Source organism: Cotesia glomerata, linkage group LG6 (assembly GCF_020080835.1).
Source record: "Cotesia glomerata isolate CgM1 linkage group LG6, MPM_Cglom_v2.3, whole genome shotgun sequence".
NCBI lineage: Eukaryota > Metazoa > Arthropoda > Insecta > Hymenoptera > Braconidae > Cotesia > Cotesia glomerata.
The window spans coordinates 27,601,601-27,618,599 of record NC_058163.1 but is presented as its reverse complement, the minus strand read 5'-3'; the positions used below and the strand labels follow the sequence as shown (position 1 = coordinate 27,618,599).

Sequence of the window (16,999 nt, the reverse complement as noted above, 5' to 3'; positions counted from 1 at the left end):
TGGTTATACATCAACCAGGGTTAACCCTCGATACATTATTTACCTTGCTGCCAGTGTACGGGTCTATTATACTAAAACGGTATTTCTTGGCTTTGAATTCTCAGTTATCAAACATATCAACACCTCGGTCATTTATTATAGAACAATAAATTATTAAAAATAGTTTTTAAAACTCACCCTCTGCCTTGTCAGACGTGGCTCCTCTGCTGCTAGTTTGGCTAGTGCTTGATAGTCACCCTGAGCTGCTCGGACTAACCATTCTCGTGCTTTTCCATCCAATTGTTGCTAAAATTAATAATCATACTGTAATTTCTTTAACACAAAAGTAATTTATCAAAAATAATTCAATTTATGGGTAAAAATGACTTATAGATTCTTATTGATATTCATCAAGTTAATATTGTAGTAATTAAAAACAATTAAGTATTTTAAAAGTTACTTACAGATGCAACGGAAGCACTGTCATCCTCATCGGTACCCTGTAACAAGCCAATTAATAATATTAAAAAAAAAAAAAAAAAAAAAAAAACAAAACAATCAGGTGGTTATTAATAATAATAAAATCTAAAATAATAAAATATGTTATGCAGAAGAATAGAATAAAAAAGACAATTGATATAAGTGGGCGGAAAAATTATTCGGTCTTATTGATTAACTTAATGAATGTTCATATATAGGCATTAAATTGTTTGTCGTTAGATTCATCATGGGCATGGGATTACAGAAAACTCGTGACACCGAGTTCATAAGGTATAGTTATTTTATTAACTACCCATCGTGACTTTTAACAAAACTATGGCGGTCAATCTTTCCAATCTTTCTATAACCTTAGGCATTCTATCTACCATTCTTTATTTTCGCCAAGTCATTATTAAATACAATTTACAATATCTTTATATCAATCACAACATTAAAAATTCAACTTGGGCTGTACTCGAGCCATACCTTACCAAAACTTTTCTAACTAAATAGCAGGAGATCTTAAACTTAGAGCGTGTCGAAGACCGGGACTGGAACTGGGACTGACGCGATGTGTAAATCAAAACACTTGTTTACTTGTACCAATCATCAGCTCATTTAATTTATAAGTAATGAATAATGATAATATATTTTGAAAGTGATACATATAAAGATAAAATATCTTTTACTTTTTTTTATCAATTGTAATATGCCCCTGCTAAAATTTTTAATAGTTAACAAATACTTGATATATTTATCATTTTTGATTGATGGTATTTGAATAAATGTTTTATATCGTAGAGTAACAAATATAATTAAAAAAGAAAAAAAAGAAAAGAATCAGTTAATTATTATTTATTGTATAGTATGTAGATGAAAAAAAAAAAAAAAAAAAAAAAAACAAAGATAATGATTGATGAAAAAAAAAAAAAAATAATTTTAATCGAGCGTTGGTTCACTTGCAATTATGGTGGGTACAGGCGGTCCCCAAGTTATAATAAAGCTAATTTCCGAGAGCACTCGAGACTGCTCGTGTCGTAACATGTTTTGCCTCCATCTCACCACCGCACCACCTAACAAACACATCTCCATACCATCATCAAGCTACACGCCAATACGTTATGGTTTCATCCCTATACCGAATGCTTCCACTCGTACGTCACGTAAACGAGAAGAGCACACAAATATGAAACCATTATTATTATTATTTTATGCATACATATTTCGGTTTATACTCTATATTAATGTATCAATGTATTATACTTGACATTCCCTTTGCAGTATCCAACATATATAAACATAATATTTATACACATATCGTTTTTCCTTCCCCAGAGACGTACTCGTGAACAACTTGCTTATTAAAACGTTTTCATCTCCATCAAGTACCCACACGTTTATCAGCTACTTTATTATTATATATAAATATATTTCTGTTATTCATTTTGGCTTTTATATTATATATTTTTTACTTCTGACTACTCCTCAAAATCTTGATTTAATTATTGACGTAGCGCAAAGCATCATAATCATCATTATTATCAAAATTCAAATACTAACACGTGTTTCAAATTAACCAAGTACGACAAGACAACTTTATTTAATCTCAAGGAGCTCTTTATATATTATTTCAATATATAACGTTAGTTTTTTTTAGTATAATTTCGATAGTTGTAAATAATATAAAATAAGGCCCTTTTGTATTTTTTGTTACTAGTAATAATTTTCGTTATTTGTTCTTTGGAATTTAATATATTAGATACTTTTGATAAATGTTGTAAAGAAAATCGATCAAGTCCTCAAAAGCAAAGAAAAGACAAAAGTATATAGTTTAGGAAATGGGAATTAGTTTGAAGATATAGAGTAGATCGATTATACGATCTGTGGATAACGTTGCTCTGATTTATTCCCTTAATGGGCGTTCGCGCATTCATTTTCGGTCGGACGACCAGGCAATTCCAACGAGGCATCGTAGTTGGTAGTTGGTAGTTGGGTTATACGTTTAGCGGTTATACGGCTCATCGCGACGACTATTCTGTCGGTGACAGGAAAACTCTCGGTGGGTGATTCAGCGTTCGGCAGGGAAACGCCTACTAACGTTATCTGCACCGTTATAATCCCATATATCCCATGAACCGGGTATATTCCTATATTCCTATATTCCTATATTCCAACTAATTCTGACTATGTACCATGTACCGTGGTAGTACTCTACTAATGTGGTACTCTACTAACGTGATGGTTATCCCCTAAAAAACTACAGGACTTTGATAATATTAATTACGCACCAAAAACTATATTGTTACCGCTATGTTTTCCAAGCACTCGAGCTTTGTATTTGTTAGATATCGTCCGACAATTCGATACCGATTTATAACGATTAAATTCATTCTACTATACCTACTAATACACAAAGTTAAAATATTATCATGTATAATTAAAACAGAAAAAAAAAAAAAAAATATGTTAAAATAAAAAAAGGAATGAGGTGTTATTTCAGTTTGTTAAATCCGGTGATGTATTATCTTGGAAATAAACTGCCCATGGCGAATAGAGTACGAACATGGAACTAAATTCGTACACATTCCCGGATGACAGGAATATTCGTATGAGCCCTTGTACTACTCTATATTATATCCAGAGAACACCCTCCGCCATATCGTATCGTCATCACAATCGTGTCGCTATTGCCATGTAATTTACTGGATTATGCTTACTCCGCTTGTCTTCTCATTCTCGCGTGTTCACACAATTTTCCAACCAATAACTAAATTTTACACAATAATAAATTATAATAATATAATATATACATTTTTTAAAATTGTTAACAATGATGAATAAGATATTGTCGTAAATTACACTTGAACCGTTACATATATTGTATATAAATACATATATGTATACATATTCAGGTGGTAAGAGTAAGAAGCAGTAGTTACGATATTCCCGAGTCAGCTAATTCCAAATTGTAATCTACGGTTACCATCTACGGATTAGCATATAGATAGAGCATCGACGTCACGATGACCATTTTAGTGCATCGGCGTCTCCTGACCCGGAATCAACTTTCAATTCTCTCCTACTCAACAACCAAATTAAATTTAAGTAAATTAAATTAAATTAAATTAATATATATATATATATATATATATATATATATATATATATATATATATATATATATATATATATATGACATAGGATTTGTTTGTACCGTTTGATATACATATTATATACATATATTTAACCGTTTTGGGGATTTGTTTGGGGAGAGTTGAGTATAACAGACAAGATTGGGTGTTTGCGCATTTAGTCTGGACCAGGTGAGCTTGGCAGACACCTTAGGATCTAGCTTTAGAGCCGTTAGATATTATATAGTAATAAAAATATTAAGCCAAGACTAATATAAGGATAAGGAAGAATATCATCTCGATGGAAGAGTACGAGTCATATGGTCTTAAGGTAATTTGTGCTCACAGCAGGACTGAGCAAACACGCACGGTTGGGGGTACTTTTAAAAATTAAATAACTCGATGACTGGTCACATTCTCCTACAAAACAGCACATTGCCATGGGTTTGTCTCATTATATTTATTCTGACTGCATAACCATACAGCGTATATAGGCTATGTAGTTATATAGTGTACCTATCACTGCAAAGTCCAATAAATAAATAATAATAGCTGATACAAAATCAAGTCGAGAGTTTGTCTAAACTAAATCAAGTGAATATGCCACACTTGGAAGAGATATAATAATAAAAATAAAAATAAAAATAATAATAATAATAATAATATGGTATAGAGTGCAGTTATAGGGGAACGAATGTTACCCTGCTTGTCACATCGAATGACGTTCCTAAGACACATCTTATTATTTTACTAAATTTTATTAATTTTTCTTTTGCGTTATTTATTTTTACTTTTTTTTCTTTTTTTATTTAGCTGTATTATATAAAGAGCTCTAATATAGATATAGGTATGGATATAGGTGCATCAAGGTTTAGAGTGTGTGTTTATATTACGAATGATGGAGAGTACAGCGTGAAGAATGAGCAAAGAGTGAAACGTCGGACATCGTTGGTATGGGATCACTGAGAATAAGTAGGAAGATATATATATATATAAAGAAGAAAAGATTTAACCCGACGGGGATTCGAGAGACGAGAGTCGAGAGTTGAGAGTCGAGAGTCGAGAGTCAACGGAGAAACGACCTCCCGGGGACTTATGAATACAAATAGCCGCTCACTGTGCGATTCATAGATCTCTGATAAAGAGCAAAAGAGCAAAAGAGCAAGAGAGCAAAAGAGCCCATATGACTTGTCCAAACTAAAACCACGAACATGAGTAGATCTTTGAGTAGCAGAGGCCTCTAAAACATTATTCACTTATATGTACATATAGACAACACTTGGTCACTTTATAAACTATCTCTGACAACTAATAGAACATATCAGGCCTAAAACAAGTTTCGAGACCCGATTATGTATTTTAATCGAATAATAATTGACAATAAATGTTTCCGACTTCTGTAAAATTTCGATAACACTTACATATTAAATAATGTCTTTAAACTTGTTTTAATAAATACAAATTTATATCTTTAAACTAATAGGCTATATATCTATCACCTTATCCCCCTCCTCCCACCTATCTTCTTATCTACTGATAGACTGTAACACCTTACACAAAAAAAATCTCCCAGTACCTGATTGCGCGACATGACAAAAATAAATAATGAAACGTTAAAATAAAAAAAAACTTTATTATTATTATTATTATTATTGTATCTTAAACGCAAGTTTTTATACGATTTTTTAAGATTTTTGGTTAATGGTTTATCCGAGTTCAAAAATAAAATAGAAAAATTATTGAGATTGAAAGATTAAAAAAAAAAAAAGTCTTAAAAAGCTAAAAAGCCAGGTGCCATACCAAGCTCTTACGCATTAACCCCACGTCGTGTCCTGAATAATGACCTTAATATATATAAATATATTTGAAACAATAATGATCCGCCCGCGTAGTTTCCGCTCGCATAAGCAAATGTTGTCTGCAAAACCATGTGTCGTATCTGAGTTGCTAGTACAAAAATATATGTATATAAAAAGTAATATATACTAATCGCCTCGGCTCGACCCCTTTTCCTCTGAGCTGAGATTTGACATCAGATAGCATCCAACGAGCATATACATATAGGAATCCCAACACCCACTCTTTTAAAACAAAAAAAAAATCCAAGCTGGCGAGTAAAAAAAAAAACTTAAACTCGTTTATCTATCACTATATATGAAGAAAAATGTGCCCAGGACATTAGGCTTGCCCGAGTAGTCTCTTCTCCATCTCTTGTAGCTTTTCCGCTCATCTATCATCCCACTTAACCGCTACGGAGACACACGTTTCCTTTCTGCATCAATGGACCGCGTTAGTTTCTCTGCACATGTTTCTCTGCTTACAACGCGCGTCTAGTCTCATATACATACGACTATACGACTCTTTGTAATGTAACGTATGTTTGAAAATAGAAAAAAAAAAAAAAAAAAAAAAAAAAAAAAAAAATTAGAGAGAAAAAAAAAACACTCTCAATACTTGTTGTATTATATGTCGTCTGACTGTTTTTTGTTGGTCCATTATAAAAAATACTGGTTTTCCACTATGTAACTATGCACCAAATAACAACAGCAAAAATAAAAAAATAAATTAAAAAAAAAAATCGAGACATAAAGTTCTTAGAGTTGATATGTAGTCGCTACTGTACTGTCTGGTAGTAGACACGCGCATAATTTAGCGAGTACGAGGAGTTGTCGAGGCTGTCGTCGAGTTGAAATCACGCAAGCTGCTTCTCTTAACCCTTCTGTAGTTACCCGTCTCTGGATAGGATGCAAGTACCTATAAGCTGGCAGTGGAACCTCCTCAAGTTATTCTCCTCCTTTGCATATACATTCTGTAAAATTACTTTGTGCGGTTTACACCCTCGCCTTACTTGCTTTACTTGCCTTACTTCCCTTGCTCAGCTGAAGCAACCTCTTTGCTTCAACTCAAACTTGAGCGCCACCGAGTGTTATGTTCACTGTGTGCTTTTAGTATATATATATATATTACATACCCTACATCCACGGTTACATCAACTCTATATATATATATATGCAAGAGCTAGAGGCCAAAACTATCCAAGTTTGCAGTTTCCTCTACTACTCGTTGCTTGCTACTTGCTGCTCACCTCCTAATGTATGCTGAAACTATACTAAAATTCTAAAGTTTACCGGTAGTACAGCAAGAGAAGAGAAACAAGGATGAGTGAAATGGTACACTCAACACACGACCTTTAGTTTACCCTTTACCCAACACAATCCTCCTATCCCTCAACCTTCATCCTTCATCCCTTTTCTCTCTTCATCACTCTTTCTACTCTCTATTCTCTACTACTTACTACCTAGTATATACTATACCAATTCCGCATTGCATCGCCTCGCGACTTGCGAGTACATTGTAGTTTAAACTCTCAAGTCTAGACTCTCGTACTCTAAAATAAAACTCTCAACACTTATACTTTAATTTAGACATGCGTGATCTTAATTAGTAAAACACCCTGGGCGATAATATATACACGACGTTTTTTTTATTTGATAATTATTTTATATATATTCAGTGAATTTTTTTAATGACTAATGAATAAAATTTGTCAAGTATAAATGTTAGTTTATTAAGTAAATATTTTTTTTTTTTTTTTTTTTTTTTTTTTTAAATTCAGTCAATAATCACCAGTTTAGTTGCCTAAATCAAAGGTCTAGTCATGATTTGGTTTATGAATAAGTTATTTTCTAAGAAAAAGTAAATACGGCACGCGACACTAGCAACTCATTGAGAATGCATAAAGACAGATGACGATAAACATTGTGCATAATAATTATTAGCACCAGAGTAGACGGTATAGTACCAGACCGCACGGTAAAAGATTACTACAGGATTTCCGGAGAACAGGCGCCGCTTTGTTCATTATAAAATTATAATATTTTTATTTTATTATAAACTTTTTTTAAAAATTAAAATATTAATTGACTTGATACCTCAATACCAAGTGAAAAAATTCAATATGTAATATTTAATTTTTAATTAAATTAAAAATTATTATTATTATTATTATTATTATTATTATAGAGATATTTAAATCGTTATTTGGCTTGGGATTATATCGTTACATATTTTAAGTGAGATAAATATCAAACAGCTTGTCATATTAAAGGATAAGCTTTTATAAAAGTATTGAATTAAAAATACCTTGTCAGAACGTTTCTTAGTCGGAGTTGTTGCACTGTTCGGACGACCGTGGAGATCAGTTTCACTGGCCATGCGATTGAAACGCTGCATTCGTTCTCTAACACTCGGTAACTCAGATGTTCCAAGACTTTCTGGTGGTCCTTGATCTTCCTGTTTAATTTGATTTAAAAAAATGAAATTATTAAATAAATCAAATAATAATAAAATTAATGTGTTACCTTGATAATTTCCTGTTCATTTTTTCCTTTATTGCTGATATTTTCTTTATTTTCTAGCTTAAATTTGTCCTGGCTCTTTCTTCGCGGAGGAACTGGAGGTGAATTTATTATTGGAGAGGTTGGAGAGATTGGAGAGGTATAGTCCGTATTAATTTCTGATATATTTTGTTGACTTTGTTGATTCGGTGTCACAAAATTCGAATTATTTGTAATAGAGCCAAAAATTTGATTGGAAGGATAATTAGTACTATCATCGATGGTGATATTTAAATTAGAGGTACTTGAATTAAAAACTGAATGAGTTGGAGAGTTTGAGTATAATTGATCTTGAGCAGCTCGAGTGCTCGACACGTGAGACGGAGATGGGATAATTTCGGAATTGGACGGACTTAGAGGAGCTGGAGGAGGTGGACGGTAAGGCGGAGGATCTCGAAGCGGCGACGTAGGTGTTAAAAAATCAGGGCTTTCTAATGATGTGCTTGATGCCACATAGGGATACGACGTTACTAAATCATCAAGACTGTGTATGTACTTTTTTTTAAGTACTAAATACTTTTCCCCCTAAACAAAAAAAAAAAAAAAATAAATAAAATAAAATAAAATAAAATAAAATAAAATGTTATGTAAGAAAAATTAATTTAGGGAAATTAATTGATTTTACATTTAAATTATTTATTGTGTTTAAGTATTCGGTCCTAGCGTGTTAGGCTAATAGACCGGGAACTTCCGAGTTTCTATTTATTGAGAATGATAGATAGATAGGTTTGTTGAATAATTTTAATACATATATTGTTTAAATCAAAAATTAATATCATTAGTTAAATTACAATTATTAAACAGTGATTCAAAGTTAACTTTTTCTTTCATATAACGATTTTACGATATTATTAAATTCACAAATATTAGTTATTTAAAAAGTACCTGATAAAAATGATGAACTTTGTTGATTTGACTTACTCTTTAGATTTGATTCACTTCATAATTATACTTTTAATTTTACAATCTTTTATTCGTTATTCGGTAAATTTAACACGTGGTCTATTCAGACTTATTAACACTTTAGGTGATGTTAACACTAGGACGTCAGGACAACGAGAGAGATTTTCTTGTGAAAATTGTAAGGTGTCGAATTTTAGGGCGTTACTAATTTCCACTCATTGGGGGAACCAAATGTCCAATTATTTGTCTATTGTCTTGGGCCCTTACCCTCTCTCATAAGTTGTTAAAAAATATCGCATGAGTCCCCTCTACTTGGGTCAGAGTGCAATATAGTTTTCTTACTTACTCTTATGTTATATTAAACATCTATGTGTTTGTGTATATGTAAGCGCATTTACGTATAGACAAAGACAAAGGCAAAGATAAAGTACATTTGTACTGTTTAACAATGATTTATTTATTTAAATCGAATAAATAGATATGTACTTGATTCTAGCATCTCTTACGTTTTTTGAATTTAATTATTTATTTGTAGAAATACTTCTGTTTTATCATTTTATAAATTTGTTGCATTATTTTAGAATTTCATTATTTAATATTTGTTTATTTTAAATTGTTTAACTTTCAAGTTCTATTTTTTTTATCTGTTTCATATTCGTAAAGTTCATTTCTCATTTAATATTTAATTTTGATTATCTAAAAATTATTTAAAACTTGCAATATTAAAATTCATTCAGACATTTGTCTCAACACTCAAAATTCTGTACTTAAGTTACTCTAAAATCTTTTGGTTTAAAATAAATCTTTTTATCTAATATTCATTGTCATTACTTAAGTATTTTTTTATTTTAAGTATAAGTGAGTTTGCTTACGTATAACAAAACTCCCATTTATCTATTCAATCTCTTAAATGTACCTGGGCCCAAACTAATTACGGGAAATTCCCTGGGCCTCTTACAGGAGTCGAACGAGACACTTAATGATCACACTCGAATTATATTTTACAATCGTTAAAAAATGCAATAAAATTATATTTGAATTTTTTATAATTAATAAATATGTAAAGAAAAATTCTTTACATAACAAAAAAAATTAATATTATTTAAGTTTATATGTTTATTGATTGGGTCGATCCAGCGATAAACTATTAAACTTCATATTTTATTAAAATATAAAAACAATCAAGTACTGTAAATGCACGTATAGTGGAAAAATCTAATACCGTCTTACCAAGTATTAAATTATAAAGGCGCAACAAGTCGTGCCGCTCCTGTTTAGTAGTATGTCAGCTCAACATAAACAGTGAAACAGTGAAACAGTCACGCTCTTTTAATAAGAAGTATGTATGTATATAATACACATACACATTGAAATACTTACCTCTTGATTTTTAATTGTCGCCAAGGCATTGACGTATTCCTTGAATTTATTTCTCGCCTCGACTGCAACATAATAATATAACAATAATATGATAATAAATTTTCACATAACCACTGAAATTAAATTAAATAAAATAAACAATAACCGATAACCAATACTTGTACAAAACATTTAACACAACACAATGTATATAAACACAAGCAATCGTCTGAGGTCACTAAACATTTGTCCATTAAAATATTAAATAATAAATAATTTTAAGCTATTGGGGACTTACCTCGCGTTTCCGGATCTGTTAAAAAATACTTGAAATGTTTAACTAGATCACGATTGCGAGCAGAACCTCCACTTTCAATTAAATATTTACGTATCTCATCTAACGACAGACTACTGGGGGTCGCCATCTTTACTGAAACTGACCGACACAGGCGCCTCTACCGGCTAAAATATCTTTTAAATTCTCAACCAAAAGTAACGGACATTTTACAAACCATATATTTCCATTAATAAATTACCTGCTTCTAAAGTTTAATTTATAAAAATATATTAATATTTTTTTTTTTTTTTTTTTTTTTTTTTTTCATTTAAATACAAGTTCAATTTGGGTGAGTATGAAAGTATAACACTACTATGTATATTATTGGAGTAAGTATGTATGTACTGATATTGACAATGTCAAGTTCATTAATTCAATCAGACTTTTAATCATTTTTCAATATATAAGTAAATACAGTAGATTCATTTATATATAAGTATATATTAAAACTTATTTATAACCTATTATATAATGATTAGCGGTAAGCTGTCAATCGAATGAATAAAATAATTGAGATAATTATTGGATTGAGTGACGATGACTATAAAATAATAAACAATTGAAAAGATTTTAGTGGATTCTAGTGTTCGTTTGGACAAAAAGGATTTTTCTGTTTTTAAATGGACAGATATTAGTTTAAATATTTATTTGAAATGAAATGGAATGAAGCTAAGCCGAACGGCTATCGGAGATGGGAGATAAAATTTTTTTTGTTTATTTTCCTGTTAAAATAAAATCGAGAAAAGAAGACAAGAAATAAAATAAATAAAAAATAAAAAGGAATAATAATAAATAAATGGTAGATTTATTGAAATTGAAAGCTTTTTACCGTAACTGATCAAGTGATGAACAACCATCCGGAAAAATCCAATTTATCGTCATGTGTTAATTCTGTTAACATTCGTATATTTTAATTGTTATTATTATTATCTGAGATTTTCTTTTACATTAATTTGTTTTTGTTAAAACAATAATTTTTAATTTTTGAAATTTTTATTTTAGATACGTCGAGCAGTTTTAATGTGATGGAGAGGAAACTTAATTATAAAATTATGGATATTAATATAACGTAAGTTTTTTAATATTTTTTAATCATTGTAAAATTTTAATTATCATATTAAAATTAAAATGGGAAAAAAAAAAATTAAAAAATAATTTTAATAAAATTTTAGACAAGAGATTTTTTAATAGAATTAAACTTTTAATGTTTAAGATATTTATTTTATGTTTTTGGGGAGTAATTTATTAAAAAATAATAATTTACGAGAATAAAGGAGGAGGAGGAGGAGGAGGAGGAGGAGAAAAAGGAAAAAAACAAAAAAGTGTATAATAATTACAAAATATGTTGCTGATCATTTGGATTAGCTCTTTGTAAATCGTGGAGGAATGTCATGAACCCGGTATGCAGTGATCCCCTGAACATTAGCACTGGTGATGTTTTTGCCCAAGAATTCCTCAGCGACATAAAGTCTCGCGTGCACGCTTATATTTTTCTTACTCTTTCACTCTCTCCCTCTATTTATTTTATGTCTAGTAAAAATAAAAGACATTAAATATCTACCTCTAATGGAGAAGCAAAAAATAAAAAATGTATATTCCATCGGTGGTTTCTTACGTTTAACAATTTATCAATTTCAATCATGTGAACCCAATAAAATTGATGTTAAATAATAATAAGACTAACGTGACATTGAAAAAAAAAATAAATAGAAAAAAATTTTTGATTTACTAATTATGTCAGCGTATGAATATAAATATGTACCAGTCTTACAGAGCATGGTGAATTGCCTCTACAGTGGAATCTGAGTGCATATCAGTATTGTTTGTCTTTCCCACGAGTCCGCTAAAAAGTATATAGGAAATAAAAAAAAAAAAAAAAACATACCATTACTATTTTATTTGATCTTGAGAGTCTCTGGACATTTGTCAGCATATCTACACAAACTAAATAATTCGCGTAATATGCCTTTTTATTTTCAAATAAAACTTCATTATACACACGTTTAATTAACTAATTTAATTTGTTTTCTTTATTATTATTATTATTATTATTATTATTATATTTTTAAAAAATTATATATTTTTTTATTATACGAAAAAATAATGAATGTAAAATATAAAAATAAAGAAAAAAAAAAAAAATAATATCAGAAACCATAAAAAGAATAAAAATGATATAATAATGACGAATGGAGAGCTGTTATATTGAAGCCGCGTTATTTAAAATAATTTTATTAGCGGAGAAACTCGACCTCTATTCTCTAACCCGGGACTAATCGCCGAGAAACCCAATGACTATATCAACGTATATAAGTACGACGTGTTAGCTTTTTTTTGCATACATATGTGAGTATTATCATCTTATTATAATAAGCTTAATTTTTTTGTTCATCTCTATGTCTAGGGCCCTGTAGGGTCATCACTGGTCCTTTAGGATCCTCTTTAGGGTTTTCTTGAGTTAAAATTTGTTTGTTTTGTCTTAAACACGTATCAAATTTTAATATAAGTAAAATGGATAGGGATAGGATAGGATAGGATGGATAGGATGTAGGACATAGGTAAAATCGACGGGTAAGTACCGCGTAAGCGTAAGCAGCAAGTACACGAGGTACGCAGGTCCAACGGGGGCAGGTATTGCATGGCGCCACCTCCAACCTAGAGTAGACTTAGGCCTCGGGCTCGGGTTTGAGTCCCTCTCTCTCTCTTTCTCTCTTTCTCTCTCCATCGGTTCTGGGAGCAACCCCATCAGCAGCACTAGCAGCAGCAGCACTAGCAGCAGCAGCAGCAGCAGTCTGGTGGTTCTCTGTCTGGTGTTGGTCGCCCTCTCTTTCCGTACTATACTACTACTAGTCGACGGCTCGTTGGCTCCGAAAACCCCCACGCACGTTTACCCACTACACCGGCGTTCTCTCTTGCGTTAGCTCTTTGCTCGGTCCTCTCTACTACTTGTATCGTTCCATTTCGCTCGATCGGGAACCAACCGGGTAGGCACTACTTGGCCAAATCCTCTCTCTTTATCTCATTATCTGTTTATCTCACTCACGAGCATTCGCAATATCGTTTTCGTCTCTTTGTCTTTTGGTCGTCGTCTCTTGTTGTCTCACTCAATGGCCAGCTCTCTGATGCTGGTGTTCCTGCTGCTGGCTGCAACTCGCTGGCTCCACTTACCCAACCTAACCCTCAGGCCTCGGGGCAACTTCATTCCACATTTACTGACCACCACCGTCGGCCGCCCTAGTCGTCGTCGTCGTCGTCGTCATTGTCATCATCCTCCACAGTGCATTACGTTAAATATTATTTAATAATAAAGTGTCTTAATAAATAGTGAATTCAAATATTAATATTAAATAAAAATTAAATAGTGTCTCTATATCCCTTTTGTTCATCTCCAACAAGTATTTATTTATAATAATTAACTGACAATTTTTTTGTTTTCGTTATTATTTATTTATCAAATATAAATATACCTAATATAATAACATATAATAAAAGTGTTGAAAATCAGTGGATTATTCAGTGATAACATGTTAATTAATTGAATTAATTAAATAATTAATAATAATACTGGAATATTTATTATTGTAATATATAGGAGTAAAGTGAATAATAAAAATGGACATGCAAGAGGACTGCTGGGAACACGTGGGGCTCCTTCAGGATGTTTCCGGTTCGGGACAACCAACGCCGCCTGATTTGAATCCCGCGTTTCTTTGTAATCAACAACAAGTGAGTACTCAACTATATTTTTATAATAATAATAATAATAATAATAATAATATTATTGGTTGGTTAGTAGGATATATATATATATATATATGGTAGTAGATGATTTATTTCTGTATAGTATACCGAATGTAGAATTGAGGAATCGAGAGATGGGAATTAATTTTAGGGAATGGATTGGTGCGTCAACAGACACGGTACCAATTACGTAGTCCCACCGACGGTTCGACGTATGCCATGTACTCGCTTAGGGACATATCGATAAGCGCTAATATTCGAGAGCGTGGAGACTGAATTATCGATTTCGTGAATACGTTATCAGACAGCATGCCAATAATCGTTACTAGTTACTACTATTTAATCCTTCTATTATTTGTCTTAAGCATTTCATTGGCTATATTGTCTATCTTATAAATACAATATAACTAAACTTACTGTTTTATAATATCAATTTACATTATTTAAGTTTTATTTATTGTTTAATCATATTTTATAACAATAATAATTCTTTTTTTTTTAATTAAAACTTTAAAAATTGATTGTTAAAATTTGACAAGTATCAATTGTATATATACAAGTAAATTTGCCTGGATTAATATCAGGGAAAAAAAAAAAAAAAACGAAACAATGAAACAAAATTACGATATAATAATAATAACAAAACTAAAATAGGGTGAAAGTATCAGTTTTAAAAACTGGGGCGTTGGTTACGGAGCTGCCCTGTAATCATCATCCCCAAAATTATAGGGATTTAGATGAGCATCCAGCACTACGCTCAGTATTGTTGTTACCATATATACTGGTGCGATATCATGAATGAGCAGAAAGTCAAGAGTATAAAAGATAACAATATATATATATATACTAAAAAATTAAAAAATAAGAAAGATATCGGTGGCGTAATCGGCAAACGTTAAGGGCGCGTGCAGCTCTGCAGGCCGTCGGGTATACCGGCTTCTTACTCGCATCACACGCACCTGCTCTCCCTCTTTTTCCTCCTCCTACTCTTTCATAATCTTCTTTTTCTTCACCCTTTTATTATCTCTTTTATTCCCTCTATTACTTCTTTTCCTTTACACTCTATACTTTTATCTTTCATTCATTCACTCACTCACATGCCATTAAAATATAAATTTATTTAAACGTTCGCTATCAACTCTACTTTTTATTAACTCGATTAATATTCTAGAGAGCTCACCTTAACTCGTTTATTAACAAATTTACCAAACGATATCAATCAAGTAATTCTACTTTTATGAACAACAACAACAATAATAATAATAATACTATTACCATCCAACAACAAATATATCAGATGGTATGAGTCGATTAATCATATTAATTTTTATTATTAATAATGCTCTTGATAATGATACAGTTATGTTTTGTCGACTTATACTGTGGAAAGTTTAAATACCACTTGTTGTACTTGGTAATGCGTATTACTACTACTAATACCTAATAATTTAAAGAAAATAAATTATGTCCGAGCAAGTGCAATAATTGTCCCTATAATAACTTTTATAAAAAACTTGAATATCGATGTGTACATTACAATAGTTGGATAATAAACTGCTATACTGTTAGCCCTATTAGTACAGCCGGTATGATGTATACGCGTTAAAAATAGTTTTACCTTCGGTATTTAGGGATTTTTATCAAAAATGAATTTAATTAAAAAAAAAAAAAAAGGACCCAGATTTATTATTTATTCTGGCTCTTATTTACATGTAACCGGGTAAATTTATGCTCGAGCGAGTACTCAGAAAAAGTAAAGACGCAAGTACTCGTATATATATACTAAGATTGAAGGTTTGCGTGTGTATTAATTGTCCTGACAATTAACTCCCAGATAACTCATCATGAGAATTTAAGTTTGATACACTAGTATAAGACTCAGGAGTATTAACAGAAAAAAAAAAAAAAAAAAAAAAAAAAAAATCAGCAAAAAAAAATGAAAAGAGCAAGTTTAAAACAAAAAGGGCACACGAAGATGGAAGTAGTCTGCTGACGCTGACGCTGACGCTGTCGGTGCAGTACACGTAAATACAGCACACGGGCTTATAAACCGATGCAACGTTGTTTTAGCTCACGTATAAGTTTCCCACGACGGACCAACCGACGTGTGGGAATATCCTGATTATTACGCGGCCATAGGCAAACTTTACCAGTTACGATCATCGTCTGTCGTGGATAACCATTTTTATATTCTCAAAACGTATCACACTATTCAGCCAAAGTTATTTCATTCGTTTCATTTCATTTCATTTCATTTCATTCAATTTTACCTTTAACCACTCATACTAATGCATATAAATATATATATATATATATTAATTTTATCATATTGTGTATTTATGTGGTATAGATATAAACTGTTATCCGAACAAAAACAGTTTCACTGTAAAAAAAATCGCGCCAAGTCCACGTTCATAGGACTATTAAGAAAAAAAAAATTTCTTTTTTCTTTACAAAAAGATATAAAATTAAAAAATTAAAAAATCCAAGTAACCGATATGATTTTATTTGATTTTCGGAAATTAAAAAAAATTTTATTGTAAATTTGAAAATTAAAAAAAATAATTCGGTACGTATTTAGTGTGCGTGGTTGCAAAATATTTTACTTTTAATGAAATTCGTAAAATCTATTTACCAGGACTTTAAAAAAATTGAAACACACAATGACGCAC

The 16,999-nt window shown here is 31.1% G+C and overlaps 2 protein-coding genes across 14 annotated transcripts in view; one reads left to right on the top strand and one right to left on the bottom strand.

Annotated features, from left to right (window-relative positions):
* Positions 1-10,695, bottom strand: part of LOC123268147 (ankyrin repeat domain-containing protein SOWAHB) — a 61,084-nt gene extending 50,389 nt beyond the window's left edge. For 5 of the 8 annotated variants that reach the window (XM_044733031.1, XM_044733032.1, XM_044733030.1 and 2 more), the window contains exons 1-6: positions 10,548-10,693; positions 10,271-10,332; positions 7,952-8,512; positions 7,734-7,883; positions 444-479; positions 178-285 (exon numbers count right to left, since the gene is read on the bottom strand). In XM_044733031.1, the coding sequence (XP_044588966.1) occupies positions 178-285; positions 444-479; positions 7,734-7,883; positions 7,952-8,512; positions 10,271-10,332; positions 10,548-10,674 (1,044 nt within the window). In that variant the 5' untranslated portion in view covers positions 10,675-10,693. Of the gene's footprint in view, positions 1-177; positions 286-443; positions 480-7,733; positions 7,884-7,951; positions 8,513-10,270; positions 10,333-10,547 lie in introns of all 8 variants that reach the window. The other 3 variants (XR_006510176.1, XR_006510177.1, XR_006510180.1) reach the window with 2 other exon arrangements.
* A 3,435-nt stretch (positions 10,696-14,130) lies between these two features.
* LOC123268146 (homeobox protein araucan-like) overlaps positions 14,131-16,999 on the top strand; it is a 39,198-nt gene continuing 36,329 nt past the window's right edge. For 2 of the 6 annotated variants that reach the window (XM_044733028.1, XR_006510170.1), the window contains exons 1-2: positions 14,131-14,312; positions 15,801-15,803. In XM_044733028.1, coding sequence (XP_044588963.1) covers positions 14,199-14,312; positions 15,801-15,803 — 117 coding nt within the window. In that variant the 5' untranslated portion in view covers positions 14,131-14,198. The remainder of the gene's footprint in view (positions 14,313-15,800; positions 15,804-16,999) is intronic. The other 4 variants (XM_044733029.1, XR_006510172.1, XR_006510171.1 and 1 more) reach the window with 3 other exon arrangements.